Below are 19,929 nucleotides of genomic sequence, written 5' to 3'. Positions count from 1 at the left end.
GAAAAACAGCAGCTTTATATAAAAAAAAAACATTTTTAAGAAATATGAAGACATTTTTAAAGTTAATTGTTTTAAAAACGGAATGAAGAAAAAAATACTCTCATAGAATAAAAAGATGAAGAATATAAAAGTTTTGATTATTTAAAAAACTTTTATTTAAATGAATACAGTTATGAAATTAGAAATTTGAAAAGTATGGTTCGTTTTGTAGCAACATATACATAATGAGCATTGTATGACGCGGCCAGTTTGGGTATGTTAATACTTTGTTTCAAAATGTTCTTGTGACAGAAAGTATTTATATTATTATTTAACGGTTACCTTTTCAGTAGTTGTTTAGCCTACTCTTTTACAAAACAGTCAAAGAGAGGCAATTACAACATACTTAAGTAAATATTCTAAAACAGTTTACATTGAAAAGGTGGACATTTCTCTTTGTTTCCTCCCAAAAGACTAAACTATTCTACTGTCAGAGATGTCATATTTTGACACATGACAAAGCAAACAACAGTGTCACAACAAAACAAAATAAAATATATTTTGATGTACATTTTTATAAAAATTGCCATAAACATTTGAAGGATTAAAAACATGTTTTAGTCAAAGTGACAAACTTTACACAGACTTTACAAGGAACATTCAAATGCATATTTAAAACAGCTTCATTCATCCATCATGTTTTTCTCGTGATGACTCAACATCAAAGGCATTACGTTAAAAGATGTAACAGAATGAGGAAAAGCTATGTTGACATTGTTTTCTAAGTTTTATTTCTATTTTCCAATATTTAGACTTTCACCATGGCTTACTTAGAATAGTGACATCCACTCCATTAAAAAAATCCTTTTCACACCTCCCTGTTAGACAAATTCTGCTTGTGTTTTCACAGTGCAGTCACATCATGGCCCTGACCCTCACCTCCTTCCTCTTCAGACCAGATAGCACTTCCAGAGAACTGATTTAGGTCTATCAACAATCCAGTCCCACCACTTGCTTCTACTTTACCTTTTTCTTGTTCCTCTTCCTCCTTCTTTTCCTTGCTTTTATCCTCCACCTCCTCCTTTACCTCTGGTTTATTATTAATCAACCTATCTTGCTCTCCTGCCTCTGAACTCTCCACACTTGATTTATCCCCTTCTTTCTCCTTTGTGCTACCAGAGTGGTCCACACTATCCTCCTCTTGTTCATCCTCTCCATCCGTGTCACTCCCCTGCTGGTTATCACTAGCCTCCACTTCGCCCTCCTCATCATGAACGTCCTGCATCTCTTCCCCTGCATCATCACCGTGAGGCCACAGCTGGACGCCTAGATGTGTTTCCACAGCTAATGCTGCCCCTCTCACCCAATCCCTGACCCCACCTTCCTTGTATACTATGCGCCGGATTGTATATTCGCCATCTGCGTCCCTGTTCAATTTCTTGTACAAGAAAATCAGCAGGACAATTAGGATAATCAGGGTGAGAAAAAGAGGCAGCACCATTGAAATGGAGGATGACATTTTCCTGAGGTAAGGAGACAAAAGAAGTTTGGAATGAGTAAAACAGTGAAAATTAAGATCTATAAAGTTTAGTAAAGTCTTATGAGTTTTGAAAGAAAATATGTTATTTATTTATTTTGTAGTTAAATTAGCAATTAACACGTTCAGATGTGTGCAACAGAAATGTTGGCTAACCTTTTTCACAAGTAACCTCAGCTTTCTTCTAATGATTAGCTTTAGGTATTAAATGTACACAAACTTTGAAAATGGAGGCTAAAAGAAGCAGTCCCCCATTGAGTTCAGGGGAGACCTCAACAGTGGTGATCAATGTAACATATAAACAAATAAAAAAATAACATGTTAAACAACATTACTGGAGGTGATACCATACAAGAGGTAACTCTTTCACAATAAATCACTGTGCTGTGGCAGATTCATGATGTCTAGTGTAGCTCCTAGTTCTGTGGTTGATTAGGTCTGATGAAAACCTTTCAGTTTTACATCAAATTTGAGAAGAGGGAGAAAGGTAAAGTGAAATAAATGAAGTAAAATGAAAATTAAAGTTAAAGTTAAAGAAAACCAAACACAACTGTTGTGATTTTAAAAATTGTTGGGGAAGTCTTATTTTTCCTTGAACAAATAGCGTTGGAAGGGATATTCTAAACTGCCTAAATTAAAAACAATTCTTAATGTGTCTTAAAGTAAAAAAAAAAAAAAAAAAAAAAAGAATTGTCATGAATTGTGACAAAATGCTAAAAAGCATTTCTATATATCTACAGTATCCTATGAGGAACAAAGCCAGATATAAATTTGTCTGCTGTCTCTGACATTACTGAATGTTTCAAGCCAAGTTCCATTTTAAGGTTTTAAGTAGTTCACACCTGCAGCAGAAAACGCACTTAGTGTCCGAATTTTGAATAAATTTAGATTAGGTGGTTCCAGAAGCTGAAGCTAGGCCAAAATTAGCCAAAACTAAAGTGGACTTCCAGCATCATAAAGCAACTTTAACCTCAAAAAAACCTCATGGAAATTTATGCAAAAATTTTTCTATGAACCCTTTCATTGTTGGTATTTTAGTAACAATGGAGGCGGTGCACCACCAATGAGCATTTTGTCTGAAACTGAAACCAAATGATGTAAAGCATTTCCACTCAGTCTAATCGTCTGATATGGTAAGGCATTCTAAAAAGACAAAGTACTATTATGGTTAATGTACTTTTTTATTGATTTTACATTGTTTTTGGGTTTCTATTAAACAGTTACCTGACTTGAAACACTTATGTGTTCCATTCTAGTACATGTTTCATACAGGAAGATAATTGGTGGTGCACCACCCCCAACCTCAGTCGGGCCCTGTCCCTATTCCCACACTACACCCTACGCCCCTCTATGAACTGTGTACTTTGTACAAGTGCATGTAAGGGTTGAAGTGCGTTGGTTATAAGCGTGCACAATTGGAGAATTGGGACAGTAGGGGTTACGTCATCGACTTGCACCTTTGCACCGTAACTGCAACACCAAAAAGGGCGGGAACCGGCGCTGTTTTCACAGTCTTGATGCAAAAAAAATATTTTAAAACTGCAACTAGCAATTGTTTTGAGGAGAAGAAAGTGCAGGAAGCGAAGGAGGCTCTTACACCAGACTCTCGCCGCACCAGTGTTTGTTTGAAAGGTAACTTCATTGTTATGGACTACTGACTGCCCAGACTCACTCTGAACCCAGTGGTATCTTACAGTGTTTAGCCTGGAAAACCAGTAAAAAAATCTATATTTGTCAGCTTGGTGTCTAAAGTTTACACAGTTCTTATTATTCTAATTTGATGGCTGATTACATTGATGGTTGTGATATGTTTTTGTTCAGACTGTCATCTGAAGCAGTGAATTGTGGGAAATATACTTCGGCGAAGTCCGTTTAGATGAGCGCTTAGCCGAAGTGTGGATTGAGGGCACAAAGGGGGCGCACTCGAACCCATCAACTGGAATGCGCAATTCAGGGACACAAGGGTGGAAGTGCGAGTATTGGGACAATTATTAGCTTCCCTGTTTAAAACATCCCAAAGCAAACATGATGAGGGTTTAAAAGTTGATAAAATGATGACCCTCACTTTAAAAATACCAAATTATTGCTTTAAGCTACAATAAACCTTTTCTTAACAGTATGCGACAATTAAGATCTTAAATAATATCCACAATAATTGGATTTCATACAATGCATATGTATTGTATATCTTTGAAACAGGCCATGAAAAACCACAATATTGTTTTTTAAACTGCAACCAAACAGATCTTTATTCACTAACTGAATTAACTGCTAATTCTTAAACCTCCAAAAGACCCAGCCATGCATGTTGTTAACACGTTTATCAAAGACTTAGCAGTACTTGTGTTTTCTAGAAATTAAGAAAAGCAGCATTCTTGGTTGGCTGACACCAGCTTCTAGGTTGCTTAGCCTAGTCTTTTACTTACTTTGAAGAAAATATAGCTTAGTGTGTGCTCATGAGGTTCAATGCTAATGATCAACAGCAAAAATATCTTGAGTTTTGTAAAATAATCTGTAAGAGGGCAAATACTTTTTCACAGCACTGTATATATAGTTAAATTGCATGAAGGGTTTCATCTACCTCTCATGTACAAAGTATCTACATATCCTGTAGTTTTCAAACTGACTATTTGTTAAATAGTGCACAATTTTCCCTAAAGTTATTTTGTAATATACTTTACCTTTGCATTAAACCTTCCGACTGTTAAAAAATCTCTAATGTTTTTGTTTCAGCTGCACTGTGCTGTCATAAACTCCTGGTGCTTTCAAGGGAATCTGGAACTTGACATCTGACAGTCCATCAGTATGATGACATATAGCCTAGAAAACAGAGACATTACAAAAGTAAAGGATCATTTAACACTCAGTTTTATGAATGTGATGACTTTGGTAAACCACTTTTTAAACTTAAATTTATTTTATTGAATGTACAATTATCAGCTTATGTTTATTTGTGAACAACATCAGAATTAGCATTGGATGATTGCAAATTGTAATATACATACTCAAGATGTCTATTGCCTTCCCACTTTGAGCTGCATGTACTGACTCAAAAGACAGGAAGCTCAACAGACCGCTCTCAGTGCTGCTGGTTTCCTGTAAAACTGATAATTTAGCAGCCTCAGTCAGTCTGCTATGGCACAAAACATTCAACTATACCTCATCAAACTGAGACATTATATACGGCAACATAAAACTTAGAAATACTGTAGATACATAGTAGTAGTAGTAGTAGTAGAAATGCATTAAGATGTAGAGCGTTTGGATAACTATTTCAGTTATTTTACATATTGATTAAACAACAAATTTAACTCTTGAAAACAATAGTTAAACATATAAAAAACAATGAATTTATCAGATAAATCAAAAGCCAGTAAACTATAAAAAAAACTTACCAACGTCGTTTAGAAGTGATATATCTACAGTTTGTGGCGCCAAAGGCAGAGGACTGGCAACGGGACTTACTTACATATCACTAAGGGTGTGCTTGAGAAATGTCACAGCGTGTATGCAGATGAGAAGGAAAGAAGAAGAGCATCGGGGAGTGATGCCTGACATTATGTGAAAAAAAATAACTGAAACTGTTTGAGGTAGGTCGAGACTGGGGGGAGGCGTGCAGGCACAGATTAAAGTCAAACTTGCAGCAGGGTGAGGTGGAAAGCACAGATATGAAAATGCACAAATATTTATAGAAAGAGGAAGATGTTTTTGTGATTTTTTTTTCTCTTTGAAGGCAGACTTGTACCAGTACAAGTTGGTGTAACATGTGCAGGGTAGCATTATAGGACATATGAAAAGTATAATGATAAACTCACTGAAGGTATTCAAATTGAACAGTGTATTTCCTGTTCAGTTTTCTGGCAAATATCTCAGCTTTACAAAAGAGAACAGAGTTCAAGAAACAGGTCTTCATTCAACTTGGATGTTATATGAACCAATACTCAAATTGGTGTGAGCTTTAAGAATAAGACATCTTAATGTTGCATCTGCAAAACTGGAACCTCCTAAAAGTGCATAAAATGTTTAAACGCTTTGCAGAGCTGCTGAAAGGAGTTCGCCACATCCTGTTTCTGCACTGCTGGCCGGGCTCACAGGTACTCTGCACTGAACAATGATGGCTCCAATCAAATCTGTACAGTAACTGTGCGCCTTGGAAATACTATAAAAAAAAGTTAAATTTACATGTGAATAGCTCTATCATGGCCAGCCATCATTCAAAGATTTTTCTAGGCTAATTTAACAGGAAAAAATCTTAGTTTAGAGTTCCAGTTGTTATGGGACTTCTTACTGCATTGTTCACTTTTAATATAACTTTCTTCTTATAACCTATAAAATAACCTATAAAAATATTAGCAGTACATCTTCTTCAGCTTCAGATCAAACTCAACAGCTTTCAGATGGAATAACTTCTAGAAATGTTTCTAAATAAAGAAATCAATAATTTTTAATCTGTGGTTGGCTTTAAATCTTTCCGTCTTTAAAACCTTGCATCTGAGAACGAAGGAACTCGAAGGCTGTTTCAGTGGTTTGCACAGTTGACTGCCTTTGAGCTTTCATTTTGTCAGACCACAGATTTTTCTTTGTGCTTTTAAGCCTGTTTAAAAAACAGAACAAACACACACTGACTTTCGAGCACCAAAGTTCACTCTTTGTTTGCACGTTTTCTTATCATCCTTGTTGTTCATTTCCCTTTTTAATACCCCAGAACTTTTATAAACTTTTACTCTCTAAAATCAAGTCAGACCTGAACACTGTCTTTGGATATTTTCTTATTCTTTAACAGTGTTTCACCAGACATTTTATCAAGAATGCCAAATTTAATTTTAAAGGAGGTCCATTTATCAGCTAATAAATAATAAACACAGTTAAACTCAATATTACAGTGCAATTGTCATAAAACTAACAGAATAATAAAAAGACGAGGGGAAACAAAGCACAAGCTACACAAATAGTCTGCAATTGGACTATGACCTTATTGTTTAGGAGCTTAAAAAACCAAAACGATGCTGACATTAGTTCATGTCTAAGAGAGGAAAAACTGTACATGCTTTAGATATGAATAATTGCAATACTAAAGAACTCAAATCAGACTTCAAATTGTGCTTATTTTTAGCAGCACCATCAAATAACTGCTACAAAATCATTTAGATTAGGTATACATTTCACTCTATGCAGATGGCACCATGTTTAAGCCAGAACATAAACTAGAAATTGTAGTCTTAATCAGAGCAGCTACAAGTCTTGTGATCTGCAGTCTTTACACCAGATTCTTACACTTACATGCCTTTAAGGTACTATAAACTGTAGTAAGCCTGCAGTTTCTGGTTCTTTAAAATGTACCGTCTGCAGGCAGGGAATTCTCTGTATGAACCTTAGCTTCAAATATTCTCCTCTACTTTCAAAATCAGTTTAACCAGACACTTTATGAATAAGATATTTTATTAGGAATGGCAATTTTGGATTGTAATGAACAATGCATTACTCATCTATTTAACAATTAGCACACTCAAAAATAGTATTCGTAAGAATTATCAGACTTAAAACTGACAACAAACATCTGAATGGAAGGTTTTGTAAACCAAAGGGGATTTCAGACAAAGTGTGAAACAAAGGTTAGTGAATCATCACAATGTAGTCTAGTCTAACTTGTTTGTATCAGTGCTATGAGGTCAGTGTTTACAGAAGTATTTAAAGGGTAAACTTCAATGTAACACTGTTATCCTACAACTGACATCTACTTAAGTTAGATCCGTGCCTTTAAATAAAGAACTTTGAAGAACACACAATATTAAACAATTAAAAGTGTAAGTTTTTTACATATTTTAACACAAATACAGATGCAGCTGCACACTAGAAAATATATTTTAGGTTGAACAGAGCATGTTAGAAAGACGAAATTAAGCACAAAGAGTAAACGATTGATCTATGACTTCACAGTTCTGCAGCCTAAACTACCTGAATGATAAATCTAAGAGGTGATTTTCATGAATGTCTGAGAAAGAAAAATAACACATTTGGCAGGGAATTGAAGTTATATTGTTATGCCAGCCTTAATTAGATTCTAAATAGTCATGAAGAATCAAAGCCTTAATTTTAAAAATTCTAATTTGAATCATTAGTCAAAATTCTTCAGTTTTGCTATAAATTTCACACTAAGCAGATAACATTATATTAAACAGGAAAGTCTTCTCAAAGTTGTGATCTTAATCATACCAGTGCAAGCTACTTTTTTTTTTGCACTAAGACAGCTTTATGGTCAAGTTAACTGTAGTAAGGCTATGATCACGATTGTACTCTCCTACTTTCAGAATCAACTTAACCAGACACGTTAGGTATGGGATATTTTATTAAGAATTACAAGTTGGATTAAAAACAAAGTCCATTCATTATCTATTTAACAAAAAACACACTCAAACACAGTATTGAAGTGTAATCAGAACTATAACTGATCAGAAACACTTAAACATGAAGGGAACATTAGTGTAAACCAAAGGCTTTTTCGTACAAAATATGAAACGTTTAGTCAGTCAGTACACTGTAGTCTAGTTAACCTGTTGTTCATATCAGTGTCAAGAGGTCAGTGCATATGGAATTAATGTATTAAAGGGCTAAACTGGAATTTAACATCGTTTTCCTACAACTGGCTGCTACATAAATTACACAATTAACACCTCTAAATAAAGAACATTCAAAAACGTACAATTAAAAGGAAAGAAATGAAACGAAAAGTGCTTTACATATTTGAACAGACATATTTTCTGCTGTAATTGTAGGCAAATGTTACGTTTTATGTTAATTTCCCGTTTCTTGATGCTGAAACAATTAAAAATGCATATGTATGATATCAGTCAAATGCTTTACTGCATAGTGACCCATTAAACACACCCTCTGTTCTTGTTTAACACACTAAATCACTAGAGCTTGACCTTTTTTTGTTTACGGGAGCAACAACACAGAATGAAACTGCACATAAATATTCAACAACATTCCCGCCACCTATCACTCACATGGTTCTCACTGTTTTATATTGAGATTTTAGGTTCATACATTTGAACGACGCAAACTATAAAGAAGAGGGAAAACAAAGCACAAGTCATGGAAAAAGTTAGCCCATGACTTGATAGTTTTGCAGCTTAAACTACCTGAATAATAAGCCCTAGAGGTGACTATGAATATCTGAGACAGGAAAAACATATTGGAGGTAATTAATTGCATTGCTATAAAATGAGAACCCTTAGCAAAGTTCCACAGTATGATTATTATTACCTTTTGGATTAATTTAAGGAAGTCGGTTTACTGTAACTGCTCCCATCTCGCAGAATTTAACCATTAATTTTAAAATGCTCAAGGTTTTACCATCTAATAATTGTGATACAATTCTTTAGTTTTGCTACAAATTTCACTCTATGCTTATGACACCCTATTTACCAAAAAAATCATCTGGAAAATGTAGTCTTAATCATAGCAGCTGGAAGCCACAATGATTCACAGTATTCACACACAATCTTTACACTCACAAAGCTTTAAGGTATTGTTAAGACTAGTGAGGCTACAGTCTATAGTTTCTTCAGGAATACTGCCCGATTGTAGTCAATTTCTTGCCTCTTCACACGTCACCATCTTCAATCCGGGCTAACTGCCTTTCCAGCAGTTCAATCCGCTGGTTCTGAGCGAGGACGACGGCCCGTAAGGCCTTCATCTCTGCTAACAATTCACTCAGCAATTCATCCTGAAACAAAGAAAAGCAACAAATTAGAAAGCAGTTGTGAACACCAAGATTTACTGTGAAGGGATGGTAACGCGCCTCTCTCCTTGGCCTCTCAGTATTTCCATCTGTCTCCCTTGTGGTCACTCGTGGCAGCGGCGTCTCTTCTTCCTCTTCCTTGGTGGCAGAGGTAGGTGTAGTTGTGGAAGGGGCTGCTGTTGTTACTGTTACTGTGGCAACCTCAGCTCCAGAATCCTGAGAGCTTAGCTTGGGCTTGCTTCTGAGGGTGTCTCTGTGCTTAGATGGAGGGGCCGCGTACCCTCTGCTCAGAGAGACGAGCAGAGGCGGTGCGTCCTGCCCTGCGATCCATTCGTCTGACAGCAGAGCCGGCTCCGGGCCTGCAGTGTCTGGGTAAAGGTCCCCCTGGAAAAGATCTGACTGTTGGGGCAAAATTAAAACAACATAAGGGCAAACCTATTTTTTAAATTGTATATTTATCCAAAGGTCATCCTTTGAAAGACCATGTTTGCAACTTACTTTGCGTGGTACAGTCATAGAAATGGGTTCCACTTTCCTTTCATGCAGCTTATAGAACCTGCAGGTAAGCAGGACATTAATAACAGTGCATAATAATGAGTAGAAGTTGATGGTGCAGTATTCAGTCTTAATTATACTGAAGGTAAAGGTAAGTGGTGACTATATTTATTTAGAAGTGGAATAAATACACATTAAATCATCTTTTGAATACTTTTCAGGCAGTCTTGGTAGTGGCAGCAGATACAGTTTGACACGACAGTTGTGGCATAAATCTGCACAGAGCAATGTTAATCAGATTAAGACATAAATCTCCAAATAAGAGTCCACAGGGATGAGAGCTGTTTAGTTAACAAGTTAGAGACATGAAAACTAAACTACAGTAACACAGACTGCTAAATCAAGCAGAATAATGGAAAAACTGCTTATATAGCACCCTCCACCCAAGATATGTGAAAAACATTCAAATATATCAATCTTTTCCTGAAGTAGCATTTTCTCATAATGAGCATTATTTAGGAAAACCCTATCAACATCCAGCAAAATTAATCTGAGTACATTTAGTCAGTTGGGGGAAAAGTCATCAACAATAATAAATATCTATTCCCAATCTTCAAATTGAAAAGGACAAGAGATCACTTCATTTAAGTAAGGCAGATATGTGTTAAGTCGAAGACTGACAAGAGTAAAATAGTTCCTCATCTAAACTTGGCCATATCTACAATTAGAGGAGTAATTAAAAAGTTTAAAATAACTGTAACAAACAAGGCTGGACGAGGACAGACTCTCCAGATGAGTCAGAGGTGAAATGAAAGAATATGTGACCAAGAAGCACTTCACGACCAGTTAAGCATGGTGAAGAATCTGTGTGAGATTATGTGTTGAGTATTGTAGACATAATATCTCTAATGTATAGATTTAAAGTGCTAACCTGGCAATTTCACACTTGTTGACATCTACACCTCTTTTACAAAGAAATCCTGCGCCTCTCTGAGGCTCCTTGCTGCTGTATAAACTGAGGAAGTGAACATACGGCGACTCGTCTGTCACTTCAAAATACCGAATGGTGCAGTCCCCCTGAAATGAAGAAAAATCAAAACTGATTTGCTTGACAATAAATGTGAGGCTATGTTCTACATTCAAAGCTGTTTTGTAATTACCTTTCCACAGAGGTAGACCATGTTTGTGTCAGGGTCATAAAAGGGAAGAAGAACTCCATTACTTGTATCCATTTCTTGCACAGCCATTGGCTCAGAGAGATCTTTCTGTAAAACAGAAACATGGATACAGGATAAATTCATTTAACAAGTGAAGTGACTTGCAAAAAACACTGACTTTTTTTTTTTTTTTACATTAAAACTACAAACTTCAGTGTGTTTTACTTGGATTTTATGTGAAAACTGGTCAGAGTTGAGGGGAAGATGGAGACCGGGGAAGAGGTCTGCCTTCCAGCTGGACAACAAACCTAAAATACAGCTGCAATCGAATGGCGTAGATCAAAACATATTTATTTGTTCAAATGGCCCAGTCAAAGTCCAGACCTAAATCCAATTGAGGATTTGTGGTAACACTTGACAGACGCTTGACAGAGTTGGTCTAGCATGTACAATCCCCAATAAAATAAACTGAAGTTTGAGGTTGTAACATAACAAAATGTGAGACAAAGAAAAAGGTCATGGGGAATAGATATTTTCCTGGGGTACTGTATGACTAGCAAACTGTGTCCTGTAATGTAACAATATTTGCAAAGCTCTGTAGTGGGGTTGTAAACAGCTGAAGTCTTGTGCTTGAGACTTACTGTGTCCCACAAAGCGAGCTGCCTTTCGCTCATACGGCTGAAGCCTGTGGTCAGGATTTTTCCGTCAGTGAGGAACACAGCTCTCATGGGCCTCGTACCATCATGGACCTTCTCTCTAACCTTTCGGAAGGATTTAAGACTGATAATGAACTCTTACACAACATGAGCACTGATTCCCATTTTCCTACATGTCCGCATACACAGACAAACACACACGTATATATAAACCGTAAACCTACCTTCAGCACAGCGCCCCTGCGTGGGTCGATGATGCGCAGGGCCTTGTCCTTGCACACAGTACATACGGCGCTGCCATCCTTGTTCCAGTTGACACTGTAGATCAGGTCCGGGTGGGCGTCAAGGAGCTGGTACACAAGCTCACCCGTGCCCACATTCCACACACAAACCACATTATCGCAGCCTAGAAAGACGACAGATAGAGTAGCTTTCAACATAAACCAAAAGATGGGGAATCGAGCTTGACTAATTCAAAAAATACTCAAAGCAGGAGCAGGAAGACACTATAAATGAGCCTTAATGTAAATGTGTGTATTGGCTTATGTTATGTAAAAGATCCTGTCTTTGAAGCAACGTGGAGAAATATACACACAGATTTTGTATGTAATTTTAAACAGTTCTTTTGATTTTTCTTGAATTTTATTATTGGTTCAACAAGCCAAAACTTAAATAGACACTTGAGAGCAGAATCAATGAAATTGGACCGTCTGAAGTGGAAGCTAGTGTTACTTGGACACATTTCAAACGCAATGAATCCTGGCAGGTTGGGCATGTATACAAAACTGTAATTATTTGTCAGGTTATTTACAATCTCCTTTAATCTTGCCACATGCCATAAATCCCTGAGAAGGGAAATCCTATTCCCTGCTTGTATTATGCAACAGTACTGGAAATGGCTGCTGTCACTGAACACCAACTCAGGAAGAGAAGAGCTGCTCTTCAACTCTCACTTTTTACAGCACCCTGGTTAAGATGTGGAAAAAGCCTTTATATAAATTAAAGTTTTATTGCAGCAGAATAATGCAACATACTCCATATGGAACACTAACAAAAATATAGCCTTTATTTGAATATATTTATTCAGATGAGGAAAGAAAGAATATCACATGTTGACAAAATAATGTGTGCTTCACTTTTTAAATTAATCACGGTGTGTCAGAACATTTATAAAGCAATCTACAACTTCCTGTTTCCCTTAAATACCAATAAGATGTGACACATATGACCATCTCTCTTCACCACTCTTCAAAATGGAAGAGAGAACAGAACAAGTCATTTGTAGCAAGACAGATGTGTGTTGAGTCTCATTGCTCCTAGTTACTCTCTTCAAAATAGGAAAGACAGGAGAGCATGCAATTCAAGATAAACAGACGTGGGCTGAGGCCTATTTTACTGAGCTATCCCTCAAAATTGAAAAGACATGAGAATAGACCCTTTAACTAAGGCAGATTTGTGTTGATCTTCAAGAAACGGTTACAGGGTAATAACTAAAAACTTCAAACAATTTCATCTGTGGCTTAATAGGATTCCAATTTAATCTTGCTATGATACACAGAGAGGATGGTAATGTAGGTAAAGAAAAAATTTATACTAAAAACTATAACATGGCTTTAATTTCTTAGTAAAACTCGAAGGTGACAATTAAATAATCAGCAAACACAAGCTGTTGGTATTGACCAACATCTTTGTGTACATTTATATAATAGTTATTATCAGGTAATGCATAACCTGCACTTAAGCTGTGGAAAACCTAAAAAAAAAGCAGTGCCCTATCAGGGGATCTCAGTCAGGCTTACAGGAGACTAGAAGGTGTAAAAATGATCCCACCTGCAGTTAATAGGATGTTGAAGGCACACGGGTGCCAAGCCAGGATTCCCACTCTTTTACTGTGGCCCTCCAGGGTGACAATGGCATCAGTCATCGGGGTGGTCAACCCACCATCGGGAATCTGCCACACCTTCAAACGACAAACAGCAGACTTTAAATTAATTAATTAATTTAATTACATGATGTTTCAGCTTTTTGGGGCTTCCCTAAGAAGTTTTGCCAACATTCTGTTTTCTGTACTAAAACAGACCCGATTAGAATGTGTGACACTTGAAACCCAACGCTAGCCTTCTCTGTGTGAAACGTTTTTGCAATACAAAATGTTAAAACAACAGTTTAACTTTTTTCCCCAAAGTTTCACCTGCCTTTCACAGTTGCAGTTTTCACCTAGTTTATATATCAACTATTTAAACTCAGTTGCAGAAAACTTTTGTTGACCTCACTCAGTTTGTAGAATGATTACCCAGACAATAGAAACTATTTTCAATTATTTGTTTGAGTAGCTGCCTTTCATGATTCTAAACAGAGCTACTAGTTTCTAAATGAAATGATTATAATTTTGCAAAAACAATGAAGATATCTGGTTCAAGCGAGTAGCTTACATGCACTGGTCCTGAGCATGAATGTGATGTCACTTTGGGGCTTTGAATGGTTTATTCAAGTTGCTCTTTTCTGGGTTGGAGTGATTATATATCAAAGAATTTCAAGAAATTTTATAAACAAGAATTTGAATTATAGCTTTTGATTTGAGGCAAAGATTTGGAGGTTAAGCATCAACATTGTGCAGTGTATTTGCACACTGCACAAAGTGGGTGCTTTTCTCCAGGAGATCCCTGGGTTGTTCATGTGGGCATCTACAAAGTTTGGCTGCCCTTGGTGGTGTGAATTAAGACCCTGCCAGTTACTGGCAATGTAGCATGTTCCTCAAGGTAGACAGTGACACTGGTGACCCAAAGGTTTCAAATTCGTAATAGGACTTTGGTAGTCCCTGAATTCTTCCTCAACAGTTTCCTTTCTTCTGATAGTGGCAGAACTAACAGCAAGTGAACAGGTTCTGTTGGCCTGTCAAGTTAAAAGATCAAAGTTAAAAGACTTGGCATGGTGAATTCAAACGTCCACAGCCAACTCTTGTTTTTAACAAAACACTAAAAGTAGTTCGTTGCATAATCCTTCCAGCCTGGAAAATGAGTTGTTGAAGAAAATCTCTAAAAGCCCAGTCTAAGATCATCATAACTGTACATCTGAAAAACTTGTGGTAAGCCAGAGGTTTACCTAAATTCAACTGATAAGGAGCCACAAACCACCTCCACATGAACTAGACCTGCCTTCACTGTGCAGTCCTCTGAGGCACTTGCAATGATGTTGTCATCATGAGGACACCACTGGACGTCCAACACGGGCGCCGCGTGTCCGCAGACTGTGGGGCAAGACTGGTCAATTCTGCCGCTCTGTTTGGAGAAAACAAAACACTCAGATCCGCTGGCTTGAAAGACTGCATTACACATACCGTGTCTGGAATCAGGCAGCGGACCTGTAAAAGTGCTGTGTGTGCATTAGTGGGATATAAAGGGTGAGGTCATAGTGAATCTGACAAAAAGCTTTTGACTTTAAAAGAAAAGTATTGATCCACAGTTTATCAGCCACAGAACATATTGGTGAAGGTCAAACCTTGCTGATCGGAACAACGAGGAAGGCCCCTCCTCCGCCCGCTTCGATGATGACCGCAATAAACTTGGGGTTGACCGCGCAGAGGGGGCCGTCCCACGTCACCCGGGACACTCTGACGTCGTCGAGGCACTGCTCAGCCTTCCAGGCCTGAGCGAAAACATGGCGGAATTTACTTTGCCGGACCACGCCTCTACGGAAAGACATCCCTGCGGACGGAATGAAAAGGAAAATGCTGTAGTAAAACTTTGCTCTCTCGGAAAAACAAGTTAAATTATAATAAAAATTATTTTTCAGGTAAAAGCAGATTCATTAAACCCATTAAGGCCAAGCTGTCAATTTGCCTTGATTAAAGATTGAAACTGAAAGCATAAGATATCTTTATAGTAAAATAATAAAGACAATTTGCTACATCTTAAAGCTGGGTTGTCAAACTCCAGTTCATGAGGGCCGGTGTCCCTGGTCCAAACACACCTAAATCAAATAGCTGAATTAGCTCCTCGGGATTCAGAGAAGTCCTACAGAGTCTTGCTAATGTCCTAATTATTTGACTCGGTTGTGCTGAAGCAGAGACACATCTGAAAGTTGTAGGACACCATCCCTCAAAGACTGGAGTGTAACAGGTGTGTTATAAAGAATCCCCTATAATTGGCTGTCTGTTAGTGAGAGAAAACTGGGTTGTCAAAACAACAGGCAAATTCTTCCGTGCTTAGACTCTGTCCTGGCAAAGTACAGTCCAGACTGTGTAGACAAAAAGGGTATGAGCTGCCTGAGATCAAAACATGCTGTGACAGAGGAAGGAAGGGGGGTTGGGCAGTGGAAGCTGCTGACATCAAGCTAATGCTTTACAGCTCGCAAAGCAACGTATGCACGAGAAGAAATGAGGGATGCAGTCCACAGCGCATCGAGTAACTATTCACACACCTTGAAGTTTTTCACATTTTGTCACATTACAACCGCAAAATTCAATGTATCTCACTGGGTTTTTATGTGACGGGTCGACAAAAAGTAGTGCAGAATTGTGAGAGGGAAGGCGCACATTTGCATTAAGCCCCTTTTATTCTGACACCCCTAAATAAAACCCAGTGCTGCCAGTTGCCTTCAGAAATCCCCAAATTAGTCCATTTGTGTGGGATGTTTATCTCAGTATCAACCTAGCCATTCTGTGAAGTCCTCATAAGTTTGTTAAAGAACAAACAGCATGATGAAGACCAAGGACGACAGAAGACAGGTCAAAGCGGCGTTAGGATAGAAAACACTCACTGAAGACTGAAAAGAAAAAGCTATGGCACAACTGTAAACCTGTCAACACCTGGCCGCCCAGCTAAACTGATAGGCTGGGAAAGAGGAACATTAATCAGGGACGCAGCCAAAAGGCCTGTGGTAACTCTGGAGGAGCTGCTGAGATCCATAGCTCAGGTGGGCGAATCTCTTAACAAGACAACTATTAGCCATAAACTTCAGGCGTCTGGGCTTAAGAGGAGAGAGAGGGAGAGAGACAAGAAGAAAGCCACAAAAAGCACAGTTTGCCGTTTGCCATGAGCCGTGTTGGAGACACAGCAAACATGAAGAAGGTGCTATGATCAGATGTGAACATCTTTGAACTTTTTGGCCTACATGCACAAGCTAAGACCCTTAACACCCCTGTTCACACACTAAATCATAATGGTGGCAGGATCATGGTGTGGGAAAACTGTTTTTTAGCAGGAAGAGGGAAGCTGGTCAGAGTGGAAGACAATAAACCTTTTAGAGGCTGAAAAAACTTTAAAACTGCAATGCAGGCATTTTCAGACAGGACCATAAACATAAGCATACAGCCAGAACTTCAGTGGAATGGACATTTTACATCAAAGGTTATTTATGTGTTAGATATAGGGCTGCACAATGTTAGGAAATCTTGCGATGGTAATAATATAGTTAAATATTGCGATATTAGTTGCAATATATATATGCTTATTCTCTTCTGTCATTTTCTGTCTCATCTGTGCTTCCATCACTCTGTGACCTTTAGCATTTTGGGCGATGTCATTTGTGTCCTGTGTGAACATCTGCTGCCGTGAAACTCTGTCCACCTGGCTAAAAATTACATTGGCATGTACAATGCAGTTTCATAACAGTTGGGAACTATTGCACTCAAAACAGTCCTTTGTGATATGTGTATCGCACACATTGATGACGATATATCCGCAATATATTGTGCAGCCCTAGCTAGGAAGACCTAGTCAAAGCCCGGACCTAAACCCAAGTAAGAATCTGTGGCGAGATTTAAAGTTGATCACAGACACTCTCTGTATGTTTCCGCTATTCTGCAAAGAAACTGGCAGAAATTACAGGAGACGAGGCTGGTAGAGACATACCCTAACCTCACATACTATGGATCCTTTTCCTTCTTTCACGATTAAAAAACCCAATAAAGCAAACTGAACTCTGTGATTGTAACGTGACAAAAATTGAAAAAGCTCAAGAGGTATAAATACTTATGCAAATTCCTGCTATGCATAACTTGCAAATGAGGAAAATGTTTCAAAAGCCTACAATATTCGGATCTATGTTGTTATGTGGACATATCCAAAGCATCATGCTACAGTTTTACTCAATAATTAAATCCCTTGCATCAATCTAATTATTTTTCAATTATAGTCCTCCTTTAATAAGAGATATATAACTACAGGCTCTCGCCCTACAGAAGTGACTACGGGAATGAGCAACAAAGGATGGGCGTCACGGCGTAGTTAAACCCACAGTGAGGCGTTTTTTTTTTTTTTTTTTTAAAGAGGAACGCTCCCATTTATTTTCGAGGAAAACAACATACCTGTTCTTTTTTTCTCTTCAGCGATTCTTCTTAATTGGAAACAGGATCACCAAAGGCTGGTGGCAGGCGTGACAAGAGGCCAATAAAATAATCCGCCGCCAGCAGCAGTAACTTAATCCCCTCCCGTGTCCAGGCAGGCGTACGCGGCTATTGCGCAGACCTATAATAAAACATGACGCTGGGGTAAAGAAGAAAAGAACGCACATGCTTCTGTTGTTTCTGAACATTTCACGCATTTTAGACCATTGCGATTGGTTTTACTCAAAGTCTGTAGCAGGAAAGTAAATATTCTAACCTCAAAGAACATGTCCCGAGCTGGTAAAGCCTTAATAAATGGTGCACAGCGACGCTGAAAGGGTCCCCCTCTGTTGGGAAGAGATGCAAACGCTCCGTCTCCCTATGCACACGCCTGGTTAAGAGCGATGGATTGAGCGGAATCCCAGACACTTCCGCTCCTGGGAGGACACATCAAAGATACGTTGGGAGGACAAGATAGATATCTTCCATTTGCTTCCCTGTGTGTTGAGCTGTGTCCCCCTGTGACCCCCCTCCATTCACGCTTCTACTCTGTTATTTACGGCAGCGCTGTAATTCCACGCTGCGTTCAAGTTAAGCCGTAAACTACGTTGTCTACATCGAAATACCCTAAATTTATTTATTTATTGTCCTCAGTATGTCGCCATTTCATCAGCACTTGTAAAATAACACCACTGACCATTGTAAAATGGGGTTTACTGTTGTGTATTGGCTTCATTTAATTATGAAATTTGACAAAAACGCCAGTCCGTTCTACACATGGCAATCAAAAATAAATAAATAAAACAAAAAGAAAATTAAGTTGAAGAAAAAAGAGTGGAAATCAGCGTTCCTGAGTCTTGAGGAAAGAGTGGAGAGAATTAAAGTTGCCTGAGGTACAGTGCAAGGTTTCCAGCCAGGGACGATTTTGAGAGCCATGTTATCTACGGCTGTTAGTCCAACACTGTGTAAGCTATTTGTAGGCATGCACCCAGGGTGGGTTTATATTATGAGACCATAATGGGGCTCTTTGGGATCATTGTCTGTGTGACCTGTGACTTTATGAAACAAGTTAAAGGTCACACAAACAACTGCGGCTGACTACCAGGGCATTTCCCATCATGAAGATCCTTATTTCATTTCCTAGAAGTAGGCCTACTTGTCACTTGTCTGCCCTGCCAAAAGAAAACAAAAAAAAAAAACACTTCTTTATGTAAGGAATCTATATATCTATATGAGTTTAACTTTTTAAGTCGAGTTTCTGTTCTAATTTGACTTTTTGATTATATTCAACTTTACTGAGATGCCCCTAACAAAATCTCTTTGTCAGATTTTATATCTCAACAAAACAATTGTATAGAAGTAAATTGCTTCACAGTTCAGTCATTTGGGAATGATTGAATAAGACCTTGGTGACATTTAACTATTTATAAATGCGTTAATCATTATGGGGTTTAATGAAAATCGATGACCAAGGATAGGACATGAATACACCAGTGAGATAAAACACGGCCGTAAAACATTGTATAGACGCGCAAATGTTGGAAAAATAGATGAAGATCCTAAAAGACTTTGCAACATCACACATCCATTAAAACAGTCCGGTTTCAGGAAAAAGACAGCTGTACGTATTTGGAAAATAAAATAATTTCAAAGTGTTATCTTTTGTTACCACCATTGAATGTGTGGGATTATTGAGACGTTTGTGGGCCAGTTTGTAGATCTATAGCGCCATCATGTGTTTTATTATGGCTACAAAAGTAGCATTACGTTACCGCCTCATGGAGCTGTACTCTGTGGACGGTATCCCCTTGGGCACTTTTCTGGACCTCGCACACAACAGAGTCGAAATGTTCAAACCCACCATTAATCTTTCCAGACCGGCTGTGTTTTTTTTGGTTCAAACTCAGCAGTGTCGGCCGGTTGCAACAGGTGGCTCCGTGGCGCAATGGATAGCGCATTGGACTTCTAGGCTAAAGTGAAGTGATTCAAAGGTTGTGGGTTCGAGTCCCACCGGAGTCGATTTTTTTTAATTGCTA

The 19,929-nt window shown here is 38.1% G+C and overlaps 2 protein-coding genes and 1 non-coding gene across 4 annotated transcripts; 1 reads left to right on the top strand and 2 right to left on the bottom strand.

Annotated features, from left to right (window-relative positions):
* Window positions 1–131: 131 nt before the first annotated feature.
* Window positions 132–5,072, bottom strand: si:ch211-119e14.1. The gene is made up of 4 exons (XM_047385227.1): window positions 4,912–5,072; window positions 4,522–4,612; window positions 4,198–4,336; window positions 132–1,502 (listed from the first exon to the last, which is right to left on the bottom strand). Exons 3-4 carry the CDS (start codon window positions 4,203–4,205, stop codon window positions 884–886), a joined length of 627 nt encoding a protein of 208 aa, XP_047241183.1. The 5' UTR covers window positions 4,206–4,336; window positions 4,522–4,612; window positions 4,912–5,072; the 3' UTR covers window positions 132–883.
* Window positions 5,073–7,844: 2,772 nt separating this feature from the next.
* Window positions 7,845–18,427, bottom strand: coro1b (coronin, actin binding protein, 1B). Of its 2 annotated transcripts, none has more exons than XM_047386718.1 (12): window positions 18,171–18,427; window positions 17,876–18,053; window positions 15,067–15,272; window positions 14,724–14,846; window positions 13,399–13,528; window positions 11,793–11,974; window positions 11,554–11,673; window positions 10,916–11,020; window positions 10,687–10,832; window positions 9,759–9,816; window positions 9,321–9,659; window positions 7,845–9,245 (listed from the first exon to the last, which is right to left on the bottom strand). In XM_047386718.1, the coding sequence occupies exons 3-12, from the start codon at window positions 15,268–15,270 to the stop codon at window positions 9,123–9,125; spliced, it is 1,530 nt and encodes a 509-aa protein (XP_047242674.1). In that variant the 5' UTR covers window positions 15,271–15,272; window positions 17,876–18,053; window positions 18,171–18,427; the 3' UTR covers window positions 7,845–9,122. The 2 variants fall into 2 exon arrangements, with proteins under 2 accessions (XP_047242674.1, XP_047242672.1); XM_047386716.1 differs by having other exon boundaries at window positions 17,876–18,035.
* Window positions 18,428–19,824: 1,397 nt separating this feature from the next.
* On the top strand, window positions 19,825–19,912 carry trnar-ucu. Its single transcript is given in 2 exon segments — window positions 19,825–19,861; window positions 19,877–19,912. It is a non-coding gene; the product is annotated as a tRNA-Arg (tRNA).
* The last annotated feature ends 17 nt before the right edge of the window (window positions 19,913–19,929 follow it).

The sequence above is a fragment of the Girardinichthys multiradiatus genome, chromosome 14, assembly GCF_021462225.1.
Source record: "Girardinichthys multiradiatus isolate DD_20200921_A chromosome 14, DD_fGirMul_XY1, whole genome shotgun sequence".
NCBI lineage: Eukaryota > Metazoa > Chordata > Actinopteri > Cyprinodontiformes > Goodeidae > Girardinichthys > Girardinichthys multiradiatus.
This window is presented reverse-complemented; position numbering and strand designations above follow the sequence as displayed.

Excerpts from the sequence above, each read along its gene's own strand:
- coro1b (XM_047386718.1), bottom strand. The coding sequence starts at position 15,270 with ATGTCTTTCCGTAGAGGCGTGGTCCGGCAAAGTAAATTCCGCCATGTT. Across the intron at positions 11,674-11,792 it reads GCAGGGGCGCTGTGCTGAAG|GTTAGAGAGAAGGTCCATGA; the intron begins GTAGGTTTACGG and ends TCCTTCCGAAAG. Across the intron at positions 9,817-10,686 it reads AACAAGTGTGAAATTGCCAG|GTTCTATAAGCTGCATGAAA; the intron begins GTTAGCACTTTA and ends GCTTACCTGCAG.